Source organism: Chinchilla lanigera, unplaced genomic scaffold, assembly GCF_000276665.1.
Source record: "Chinchilla lanigera isolate Chin_1 unplaced genomic scaffold, ChiLan1.0 scaffold00075, whole genome shotgun sequence".
Taxonomy (NCBI): Eukaryota; Metazoa; Chordata; class Mammalia; order Rodentia; family Chinchillidae; genus Chinchilla; species Chinchilla lanigera.
The window spans coordinates 11,216,994-11,229,409 of record NW_004955476.1 but is presented as its reverse complement, the minus strand read 5'-3'; the positions used below and the strand labels follow the sequence as shown (position 1 = coordinate 11,229,409).

The 12,416-nt window shown below is 53.2% G+C and overlaps 1 protein-coding gene across 1 annotated transcript in view; it reads left to right on the top strand.

Moving 5' to 3' along the window:
* Positions 1–24: 24 nt before the first annotated feature.
* The window catches only part of Ap2a2 (adaptor-related protein complex 2, alpha 2 subunit), a gene marked incomplete at its 5' end in the record, with an annotated part of 44,442 nt that continues 32,050 nt past the window's right edge, over positions 25–12,416 (top strand). Inside the window, 1 exon segment of the mRNA XM_005401795.2 lies at positions 25–211. Coding sequence (XP_005401852.1) covers positions 145–211 — 67 coding nt within the window.

The following is a 12,416-nucleotide window of genomic DNA, read 5'->3' as shown; positions in this document are numbered from 1 at the left end:
GCCGCGCAGCCAGGGACAGGCGAGGCGGCGGCGGGCAGGGCTCGCGCTCCTGGCTGTCGTCGGCGTCGGCGCTCCCGCGTGAGGCCGCCCACCCGCGCCCGGTGTTGTTTCTGGCCGCCGCCGAGGCCACTCCGGGGCGCGAAGATGCCGGCCGTGTCCAAGGGGGACGGGATGCGGGGCCTGGCGGTCTTCATTTCGGACATCCGCAACTGTGAGTCCGGCTGCCCGGGCGGGGGCACGGGCCGGGGGCGCGGGCCGTGCGCACGATCGGCGACCAGGCCTGGGTGCGAGCCGGAGCCCCGGGGTGCAGACGTATGGCGGGGACCCGGGGGCGGGGTGCAGGTTTGGGTGCTCTGCGGAGCTCCGGGTGTGGACCTGGCAGTGGGGCGGGGGTCTCGAGCCGGGTGCTGGGCAGGGGCCCGGGGGTGCTTTCACTTGGCTGTGGGTCGGGGGCGCAGGCTACGGTGCGGAGCGGGGGCCCGGGGTGTTAGATGTGCGGAGGGCGTGGGCCTGGTGGTACAGGTCTGGTGGTGAGGTCAAAGATCTGGGGGCGGGGGCTCAGCCTGGGGTGCAGGTGAGGGTCCGGGGTGGAAATCTGGGGGTAGGGCGGGGATGGGAGCAGAGTCGAGTACACAGGACTGGGCCCTGGGGGACTGGACCTGATTGGTGGTGGGGAGGATGAAGTGTGAAGCCTGGGTTGGGGAGTGGGGATTGCTGGGTGGGGCCTCAGGCGGAAGTGAGGGGCCTGGGAGTGTTGGGATCTAGGAGGACAAGCTTGCAGGACTGGGGTCTGTGGCACAATCGAGGGGCTTCTTGCCTAGACGCCCCTCCCCGGCATGATGTCATCTCAGTCTTTCTAGTAATGGAGCATTTAACCCAGCCTTTTCCAAAACAGCATGGATGTTTTTGCTTCGGGTTGGGATCCGGAGACCCCATGTTCAGACGAACGGGCCTGGTGACCCGGTTCTGGCTGCTTGTTGCCCACTGATTAGATCTCACCCACTGACACTGAAGTGACTCATTCCCCGAGGGAGCCGCAGCAGCAGCAACAGCAGCAGCGGGTGTGGGGTGTGGAGACTCATTCCTGCTTCCCTGCAGGCACAGGCCCTCGCAGCCAGTGTCCCCAGGTGGGACCACGCCACACGTGGTGAAAAGAGTCAGAGGGTGTGGCCTGCTAAGGGCTTCCATGCCTGGTTTTGGCATGCAGAAACTCCTGTCAGCATCAGAGATGTCCCTTTCCCTGAGTTAATAGTTGCTTTTTTGTCTTGTGTGTTTATTTTTGACTTGTTATCCAGCAAATAATTGACTCTGTGATGCTTATGGCTTTAGAGTTAATGTTTATTTTGAGGAATGTGGCAACTTTATCTCCTAACAAATGCTGTTGGGCTCGCCTTTACTTGTATTCCCTTGAGTCTTTAGAATGGGCGGAGGATTGGAGGGTAGGAGATGTCTGCCCCTTCCCTTAACTCTTCAGAAAAATAGGCATCTTCCGTTTATGTTTTCATCCTTTGCCATGGGATGAGGTTTCCAGGACAACATTGGTAGCTTCTATTTATTTTGTGAAACTAAATGTGTGTTACTGTGAAGCAAACTTTGGATGGGGGTTTACTAGCTTAAATTCCTGTAATGTCCTTCCATTTTTTTTTGAAGAAAGTGGCAGTGGGAAGGACAGTGAGGGTGACCACTGTTTTCTCACACAACTGGCCACCATTACTAGACATGTTCTGTGCCGGTCCTGCCCCGACCAGAGGGGCCTCCACGGGACGGGGCGGTGCTTGCTGGCTGACAGTGGATCAGACCTTCCCACAGCTGACAGCAGACACCAGGGGATTGTCCCTTGTGGGGACTGTCCTGCCTCAGAGGGTGTTCACGCACTCCATGCCTTCATTGTGGGGGTGGTGAAATGCTCCCTGCTGGGTGGAGTTGAGAATCCTGGGGATACTCTGAAGGCCCCTGGTCCCCAGGAGCTGGGTCTCTGGTCCATTGGGCCCTTGCCACCTTGCTGTTGTGCCCCTCTCCCACCTGGCACTGCTGTCCTCTGAGCAGGGGCGTTTGTTTGTGGTGCTTCCTTTTCCAGCAGGTCTCTGTCCCCTGTGTGGCAGGAACCCCGTGTATCTTGGTCGCCACATCATCCCTCCATGACTGTCACAGTGCCTGGCACCAAGTGCTTGCCTAGCAAGAGGGTTGACCACAAGTGGACCGGGGAGACCTCAACGAAGAGACCTCACCAAGGACTGAGGCAGTGGGGTCCAGAGCTGGTCCTCCTTTGCCTGCCTGGCTGTGCCGCTGAACTAGCTGCTCAACCACAGTGAGCATGTGTGGTGCCCAGGCCCCGAGGTTACCCCACTGGCTCTTTCCTGCCACAGCCTCAGCACCAAAGACGCATGTTGAGCTCGCTGAGGTCTGTTTCAGCTCCAGGTGCAGCTCTCTTGCCTTTCTGACTGCTCCCTGAGCGCCCCTTGAAGGCCTGCTGAGCACTGAGGACAGAGGTAAGGGGCCAGCGGACCAGGCACTGGTCGTACCTGCTCTGCTTAGCAGAGGCAGCAGTGCATGTGGAGAGGTGCCCATGTCACACCGTGCCACTCAGGCCTGTGGCTTTCGTGGCTTAGGCAGTGAGCTGATGTATCTCAGAAAATAACCTGATCCTTCCTGACTGACCTTCATTCAGCCAGGGGCCAGACTATGCTAACGTTTCACATGTGGAAACTGTTTTTCTCTCCTTCTCTTTATGTTGTCCTCAAAGAAATTCTAGTCCTTTTCATTTGGTCTTAGTTTTTAGAGATTAAATAAGTTTTTTTTGCCTCAGTTTTAAAATCATTTTTTCTTTTGAAATGATTATGGATTCACAGGAAGTTGTGAAGAAATAAGGATGTCCCTGGCATTCTTCACGGCGACCATCTTGCATAACAGAACACTGTCTTTCTGTCTGTCTTTCTTTTTTTGTTTTTTTTTGAGGCAAGGGTTCCTTGTGTAGCCAGGCTGACGTCAAACTCACAGCAATCCCCCTGCCTCAGTCTCCTGAGTGCTGGGATTGCGGGTGTGCACCGCTATACCCTGCTACAACAGTACATTTTCTTTTTTTTCCTTCCTTCTTTCCTCCCCTGCCCCTCTCTTGACAGGGTCTCCCTATGTAGTTCACGCTGCTCTCGAACTCACTATGTAACCCAGGCTGGCCTTGACCTCATGGCAGTGCTCCTGCCTCAGCCTCCCAAGTGCCAAGATTACAAGTGTGCACCACCACACTCAGGACATTTTCTTTTCTTTTTTTTTGGACTTTTTGAGACAGGGTCTTGACAGGCAGTTCAGGCTGGCCTTGAGCTCATTTTAACCCAGGCTGGTCTCGAACTCACAACAGTCCTCCTGCCTCAGCCTCCCAAGTGCTGGGATTACAGGCTGCTGGGATTACAGGCGTGCGCCACCATGCCCTGCTACTCAGGACATTTTCAACAAACTGGCATTGGTACAAACCACCAGACTGTTTAGATTTCATTAGTTTTATGTGCCCTAATATGTATGTGTTCCTGTGCGTGTGAGTGCATTTGTGTACGTGTGTGTGTGTGGAGGTTCTGTGCGGTTTTAGCACGTGTAGCTTTGTGTGACTGCCACCTGGGTTGCAGTGCAGACTACACATCATCACAGAGCTCCCTTGTGCCAGCCCTGGTAGCCACAGCGACCGCCCCTGCCCTGGCAACCGCTCATCTGTTCTCCAGCTCTGTAATTTTGTGATCTCACGGATGTCATATAAATGGAACTGTGTAATACGTGACCTTCTGAGAGTGGCTTTCCCATTCAGTACTGTCCCCTAGAGATCCATCTGGGCTGTTGAGTTGGTTGGTCCTCAGGCAAAGGATACCAAGGAAACAAAAGAGCCACTGACACAGGGAAAATAACTGTCATTTGCTATTCAGTTATTTTTGAACTTCTGTTTGTTTATACCAGTGATATCTGCAAGGGAGTGTGATATATAACTTAATTAGTACATGTCTCTCTTTTGGGTGCTGGGGGTGGAACAGGGCCTCACAAATACTAGGGAGACCCTCAGCACTGAGTGCACCTGGCCCTGGCAGATGTCTCAGACATTGCTGCTGTGTCCCAGCACTAGGATATGGTTGGGTACATGGTGGTCCCTGATGCATGGTGGTTTTCTTTGGCATGATGATGTTGCAGAGGGGTGCATGTGCGGTAGAAGCCTTGCCTTGGGTTTGACCTTTCCTGGATAGGCCGTTTGGGGTTTGTCTTCTCCCTAGTACTGGGGATGGCATCGAGGCATAGCTCCCCATCAGCCCAGCCGTCACCAGGACAGGCAGTGCTGCATCTCAAAGCGGACTTGTCTCTTATCCTATAGGGACGCAGTCATGTCAGAAGTTGAGTGTCTGACTGCAGAGCAGCCAGGGCTGCAATGGGAGGGAAGAAGGAGTAGGTGGTTGTGAGACCATTCGAGTTGCTGTGGGCAGGAGGTTACACACATTGCCATTGACTGCTGGTGCAGGGCTGGAGTTTGGCCACTTTCGGCAGTGCGTGCAGAGGCGCTGCCTCCATTGGGTGATGTGAGGTGGGGGCTCTCTGTGTCCTGGGAAAGCACTGCAGCTCTGCCGCAGGTGCACGGACCCCAGTGGTGGCCACTGCTCGCTGGGTTGCATTCCGCTGCTGACTGCTGGAATTGGATGTCCTTGAATTGCACTGTAGCATGACTAAAGTTTAAAATATTTGTTTGCTCATAAAGTTCCAGTTGTTATTAGTCATCAACTGGACAGGGAGTAATGGAACATACAAATTCAAATTGTGTGTAACTTTGGTGTAAGAATCAAACATGAGGCTGGTACTTGGTTTTCCTGTAGAGTGGTGCAGACAGAATCAGACTTTGGCACACTGTTTTTCTTTTTCTTTTTTTTTTTTCTTTTTGAGACAGGGTCTCACTATGCAGTTCAGGCTGGCCTTGAGCTTTCTGAGTGCTGGGATGACAGGCATGTGTCCCTATACCCGGCTTGTTGTTGAATTTTTAAAAGAACCTTCTAAGTCAAAAGTCCGTTTTGTCTTTCCTAACTGTCCATTTAAAAAGTGCTGACTTCTGAAAAAGAATGCTCTCCTTGCATGTTTCCTTTTACACTGTTTTGCATAATTCATTTCTGCACAGGATGATGTGGGAAGTATGTGATATGGGGTAAGGAGGGGATGTGGACAGCGGGCTCCTCTGCCTCCAAGTGGTTCAGCTTCCAGGAAACGCCCGTGTTCCTCGCAGCCGTCTCCTCTTGGCTCCTTGGAAGGGTGGGCACCTAGCGATGGCACAGTCCTGTATCTGTTGCTTGGTATCGTGCGTCTCCTGGGATGGTCCCCTTGCTGCTGCTTTGGTGCATAGGCATCGGGGTTCGAAGCTGCAGGGCTGTGTGTCTGGGGCTCTCCTGGAAAAGCTGTCTTTGTGGGATTAATTGGCATTTCCTCCCCTCTTGAAACATCAGATGAATCCTCTTCAAGGCTGAGATGCAGAGAACTATTTAGCGGAGGTTTGCAGGAGCGTGAGTGCCGATTCAGTGCCCCTCCTGACCTCTCCTATATGTGCTGCAGGTCTGGAACATGGCCTGACTCCCTTAGCTCATCTCAGAATTTGGAAGGTTCTGGACCCAGAATTCTTCCTGTGAGTCTGCAGTAGCTTGGCTGGGTAAGAGTGCTGAGAGTGTTGTGAGTCTGTAGGTTCCCTCTACAGTACACAGCCCCTGGGTGGACAGGGTGAGGGGCATATGGACATGCTACTTCCTCCTGAGTCTAAGCCTTGGCTGTGGAACACCTGTGCCCTGGGTTTAGATGGGAGCGGCTGGTGGGCTTCAGAAGGGTGGATCTGCCTGTGGGGAAGCTGAGCTCTTTCCTGAATTGTCTCCTGCATGAGTCTGTACTGAGGGCTGTGTGTCTGGGGCTCGGACGGGGCTGAGGATGTAGCTCAGTGGTAGAAGTGCCTGCCTGGCAAATGCAAGGTCCTGAGTTCAATTCCCAGTACAAAAAAAAAAAAAAAAAAAAAAAGAGAAAAAGAAATCAATTGGGGCTTGGAGGATGGGGTGACAGTGGAGGGACAAGGTGGCCCTCATTCCAATGTAGGGGCTCCCAGGGGAAGCAGAAATCATAGAGATACACCAGGTGCTAGGATGTCCACAGATGACCAGTTCTGTCAGAGCTTGGGAGAAGTGTGTGTCTGTGTGGCCCTCGGAGCACCACTCTTTAAGTGTATCAGGGCTGCCTCCCCCGACAGTGTGATGAAGTGAGGGTTCCCTTCACCCTGTCCCCAGAGCCTCATCAACACAGGTCTGGCCTGATGGAAGCTCCCCCAGGGTTTGATATTAAAACTGGAAGGTGGAAAGTTAAGTGATTCTTTTGCCTTCTGATGAGTATGGAGTTAAGTTAAATAAGTTTTCCCTTAGGTTAAATAAAAATACATTGAATGACACTCACTTAAAAAACAAATGAGTAAGCCAGGCTTAATGGTGCACACCTGTAATCCCAGCATTCAGGAGGCTGAAGCAGGAGGGTCATTGTGAGTTCGCTGTCAGCCTGGGCTACAAAGTGAGCTTAAGGCCAGCTTGCACTATATAGGGAGGAGGCCCTGTCGCAAAAACAGAACAAGACAAAGCCAGAAACACAAATGAACAATTTTGCCAGGCCACATGGTACCTTAGATTTAGGTTGTGACACTGTGTGCAGACTCTGGCAGTGTCTGTCTTCTTCAGAGCCTTGCTGGTCTTGGAGGAAGCTGACAAGGCTGGGGCACCCTGAACATTGTGTGTGCTGCTCAGCTGAGACTCCTTGAGTGCTGGGCCCAGGGGTGCTCCTCCTCCAGGAGGATGCCACAGGCAGCAGCTCTGCTGCGAAGTGCTGCCCTGGAGTGGGGGCAGCAAAGTCACAGTCACTACTCTCCCTGAGGGCTGATGGCCTGGGCACACGAAGATGTCGCTTACTGTCCCCCATTTCCTTAGCCTTGTTGGTAAGAGGAAGAGTGGGCCACGCTGTGCTGTGACAGCTGGGAGTCCGGTGGGCACGGATTCCTTGTGTGGCAGGCACTGTGGGGCTGGCAGATGACAGGGATGGGAGCAGGGATGTGGGCGTGGTGCGGGGCAGGCCCATCCCTCACTTTTCTCCCAGCCTCTGCAGACGTGGTCATATCTGGAGCAAACCTGCTGAGAGCCGTGGTAGTTCTGTGACAGCCGCTCCTTGTTCACAGTGCTCCCCGCCTTGCCATTCTGGTCCCCACCCCGTGGCTCAGCCAGTGTCCCTGGTGTCTATGGGTAGTACAGTTGTTTTCTCCAGTGTGGGTGGAAGAGCTGCTAAGGTGTCCTGAAGCGCCGGCTTCTTTCACATCATGTAGGTGGGCATTGAGTGCGATTTCCCTGCAGCTTCCTCTGCATGGGAAGGCACTGGGGCAGTGGTGACCAGCCCGTGGCACACGTGCCGCAGCAGGCTGTTTGCGTTATTGAAAGCTCCAGAAGGTTCGCCATCGCTGAGCTAGGAGCTAGGTTAATGGCAAGTCTTGAGCCGGCAGAGGACGCGTCCATCCTCCCTCAAGACCCACTGCCAGTCTTGGCTTCGTGATGCTGACTCTTCCATCTGCTCCCAGTTGTCCACTGCTTATTTTCATTTTACACATCTTCTGCTTCCTGAGGGTGGGATGAGGGGCCTTGCTCAGGCCCAGCAAAAGTGCCACCCTCAGCTGCGTCCGCCTCCAATTTTATATTAGTTGTCAGCCAGCCCTTCCCATAGCATGAATTTTGTTATTTTCTTGTCTTATTGAAATATTTAAGATAAAAACTTTTTTTCCTTTGATTTTTTTTTGAGACAGAGTCTCGCTATGCAGTTCAGGCTGGCCTTGAGCTCACTATGTAGCCCAGGCTGGCCTTGAACTCATGGCAATCCTCCTGCCTCAGCCTCCCAAGTACCTGGATTACCCCAAGTGCTGGGATTACAGGCGTGTGCCATCATGCCCAGCTAAGACAAAAACATTTAAAGAATGTAGTCTAAGAAGTGAATCGTAAAAATTGCCTCCTCTTTCGTCATCCCAAACCTCAGAGCTCATCATTTTTGTTTTGTAGCTGTTTCTTCTCATATTTACTTTATTTTTTTATTTTTTTTTTTTGATACAGGGTCTCACCGTGCAGTTCAGGCTGTCCTTGAGCTCACTTTGTAGCCCAGGCTGGTCTTGTACTTGCAGTGATCCTTCTGCTTCAGACTCTTGAGTGCTGGGATTGCATGCTTGCGCCACCACGCCTGGTGAACTGATTTGCTTTGTTTTGAACTGGGAGCCAGTGTCCCTGGTGTCTATGGGTAGTACAGTTGTTTTCTCCAGTGTGGGTGGAAGAGCTGCTAAGGTGTCCTGAGGCGCCGGCTTCTTTCACATCATGTAGGTGGGCATTGAGCGGGATTTCCTTGCAGCTCCCAGGACCTCACATTTACCAGGCAGCTGCCATGCCGCTGAGCTATTTCCCTATCAAATTGCAATTTTTTTTTGTACCCAAAATCAAACTCAGGACCTTGCACTTGCCAGGCAGGCACTTACGCCACTGAACTCCCCAGCCCCCATATTTACTGTATGTATGTATGTATGTATGTATGTCTTTTTGAGACAGAGTCTTGCTATGCAGTTCAGGCTGGCCTTGAGCTCACTTTGTAGCCCAGTCTGACCTTGAGCTCACACCGATTCTCCTGCCTCAGCCTTCCACATGCTGGGATTACAGGTGTGCACCACCACGCCCAGCCCCATATTTACATTAAAAGGGGCTGTCTATTGCATCTAAATTACGTGTTTGTCTACGAGGATTTATTGAGGGCCTGCTGCAGTGCCAGGTGCTGCCCTGGGTTCTGGGATGCTGGCAGCTGTCCTAGTTGCTTTTTCTTGTTGCTGAGATAAAATACCCACCACCCAAAGTAAAAGAGCAAAGGTTTGTTTTGGCTCACAGTTTATAGAGGTTTCAGTTCATAGTTGCCAGCTCCAAGGCAGGGTAGTGGCAGAGGGGCATCACAGAAGACAGCCCATGGCAGGCCGAAGGGAGTAAGCGGCAAGCGATAAACATCTACCCTCTTTCTGTCCCTCATATGCTATCCAGTCTGCCTGCCCTTAGGCCAGGAGCACTCACATCCAGAGTGGGGCAGCCTTAGTTCTACCCAGAACCATGCCAGACCAGTCAGTGGACTGATGTAGTAATCACATATCCTTGATCCCAGTGCACTCACTCCAGATCAGCCACCTCTGAAAAGCCCTACCTTTGACTGCAGGAGGCCTTGGGGGGACATCTAGACACAGCCATAACAGCACTGAAGAACACAGACGAAACTTCGTGCTCATCTGGAGTTTGTGCCTTGGTGGATGGAGCCAGAGAAGACAAGGTTACAGGGCTCGTTGGGAGGCAGTTACAACAGAGAAGGGAGAAGGATGAATGAGGCAGGTGACTGGCTGGGCAGGTGAGGTTTTCAGGTTAGAGGAGGTGACGGGTGGGCCTTGCTGTGAAGAGCAGCGTGAAGATGGGGCCACGCCAAAGCTGGGGGCAGTGCCAGGCTGAGTACTGTGCAAGGCTGACGTGGAGGATCCTCCAGGAGACATGCTGGCCCCAGGGCACACTCTGGGTTCGGGTGGCTTCCGCTGTGGTGCCCAGTGGGAGGAGTGAGGAGGCAGCCGGGTCAGGGTGGGGGGCAGTCAGCGACTCCCACAATCTCCCCGCTTTTCTTGACACAGGGTCTTGGCTGGCCGTGTGGCTCAGGCTGGCCTTCAGCTTGGAGTGTAGCCTCACTGGCCTGTGCTTGTCGTTCCCCTATCCCTGCCTCCTGGCTGGTGTGATTGATTTCCTTTTTGTTAATAGAATAGTCATTTTGGATTCAGAGGCTGGGTTTTATTTTTTTATTTTATTTCTCCTCATTTCATATTATTTTATTTTTGATACAAGATCTCACTATATAGCTCGTGGTGGTCCTCCTGCCTCAGCCTCCCTAGAGTGCTGGGATGTCAGCACTCTATGGCCAGCCAGAGGTTGAGGGCTTTTTTTGAAATGGGTTCTCACTATGTAGTGTAAACTGGCCTTGAAGTCACTATATAGCTCAGGCTGGCCTCAAACTTGCAGTGATCTTCCTGCCTCAGCCTCCCGAGTGCTGAGATCATTGGCATGTGCCACTACGCCCAGCCAGAGATTGGCTTTTATGGTAGGCATGGAGACAGGAATGCCAGTTAGGAACACCGTTGATTGCTCTGCCTGGTTCAGAGGAGAAGGTGAGGATGGGAAGGTGAGGACAGCAACCTCAAGGGGCCTGGGTTGGCCAGGTCAGTCATGTAGGGCCGAAGCCGAGTCTGTTCTCCACCTGCAGGGGTGGGATGCGGAGTTGGGCGGGTGACACCGGAGGTTCATGAGCACCACCCTGTAAATCACGAGAAGTTCAGAGGAAGAACACAGATGAGGATAAAAACACGGGGGACGAGTGAAGGGTTAGGGTTAGCCTAACCCTAACCCTAACCCTAACCCTAACCCTAACCCTAACCCTAACCCCACATCGCCAAGTGTGGCTGCAGCGCTGCAGGCAGGGGGGCGGCACAGCTGCGAAGCCTGTGAGGCAGCAGGAGCAGCCCTGTCACCGCCGGCCTCCTCCTCAGCCCAGGCTAACCCGAGGGAGACGACAAAGGCAGGAGCAGAAGGTGGCTCTTGGAAACAATGTACAGAATTGGCAGATTGTTAGCCAGACTGATGGGGAGGAGAGCGAAGACACAGGCTGCTGCCTTGGGAGCGAGGAGGCTCGGGAGCCGGCACCGGCAGCTGCGCTCGTGCTCCCCAGATGCGTGTGTGGACACTGCAGAGTGCGAGAAGTGAGCAGTTTTCCCATGAGAAACAATAGAAAGCCAAGTACTTGGTTCTGAGGCCCTGAAACTACACTTACAAATTCATTTTTCCAGGACTTAAAAACAAGTTAGCCCTAGATGTGGGAATTCCCCTAAAGCATCTAAGCATAGTAAACGTAGTACACTATCAAAATACAATGAATAAAATTTTAAAAGTCTGTCCAGGTGCTTTCCTTTACTTGCAGGCTTCCTGGCACCGGAAGCTGGAGTGGAATTGGGTGAGGCAGAGAAATGTCATTTCCGGGGGCAAGCGCCTTCCGGAGCGACTGGGGCATGCACTTCCTGGGGCATGTCTCTTGGTCTTTTTCACCTTTTCTCACTAACGTTTGGGCACAAGTGGTGCTTAGAAGCTTTGCCCCTCATGTTGATGGTGAGATGCACTGCATGGCTCACTCCTGGGCCATACAGGTTTTTCAGGTCAGCTCAGCTGTTGAGCAAAGTTACGAACACCAGGCAGGTGTTCTGAGACTTTGCTGTTCGAGTGGTGGGAAGTTTGAGCTTGGCTCAAAGTTGGAAGTTTGAGCTGTTTGAGAAGTGAGGCAGCACTGTGCCATGAACAGTCCAGCGCCAGAACACCAGATGTGTTGGCAGAAGTAGACAGGTTCCTAGAAGGAGGACTGTGAAATGGACTCAGGAAGAAGTGGAAGTGGGCGTAGCAGCACCTGATCATAACCCGAGCTACTTGGTGGGCTGAGGCAGGAGGACTGCCAATTTCTGGGCAGGCTGGCTGGGTACAGGGCAAGGCTGAGAGGGCACAGACAGCTAGGGGTGCCCAAGGCCAGTGTAGGCTGGGCTGGATCATCCATTCCAGGTGACCCTGAGAGAGCTGGGGACCTTGGACCTGTCTGGCCCTGCGGGAGCCCATGTCAAGTGGATTAAAGGACTCCAGTGGAGGGAGGGGATGCTAGCATGTTCCCTGGCCTGAGGACCAGGTGCATAATAAATGCACCAGGCAGATACAGGCATCCCCGAGGCTGTTCCCATGGAGCCTGCCCCTGCTTTCCCCTGGGAAGGGTTTCCTTGCGGCCTAGGCTGCTTGCTTGTTCAGTGTTGCTCCTGTGTCGGGAGGCCACCCGGCACCCCTGGGTGCATCGTGTCCCCGGGTGCTTGGCGGCTGCTCACAGGCTCTGTGCTGGGGCTTTTGAGTGTCCATCTCCCCGCTGGGAGTAGCCAAGAGCTGCATGGTGCCAAGGATGTCCTGGTCCTGGGGGCCACATGTGGTCCCTTTGCGTGTGCAGATGAAGCTTGTCTGCAGTTGCTGCTTGAGGAGGGGGCCTGTGGGGACATGGCCCTTCCTCGGGCCTTGGGTCTTTGGTGTGTTTGGGGTGCCCTGAGCACCCACAAAGATGCTGGCCCCTTCACTGTTGCTGTTGCCGCAGCTGTGGGCAGGTGTCGTGGGCAAAGGGCAGGCTGCAGCGCTGGAGTCCCAGCTCTCTGATTCTCCGGCGTGTCCTGTCTGCCCTTCTCCCTGGGCATCCAGAAGACTTTTCTGACCTCTTTTCTTTTTTTTTTTCTTTTTTCTTTTCTCTTTCTTACTTGCTTTCATTTTTGGCTTTTTTTT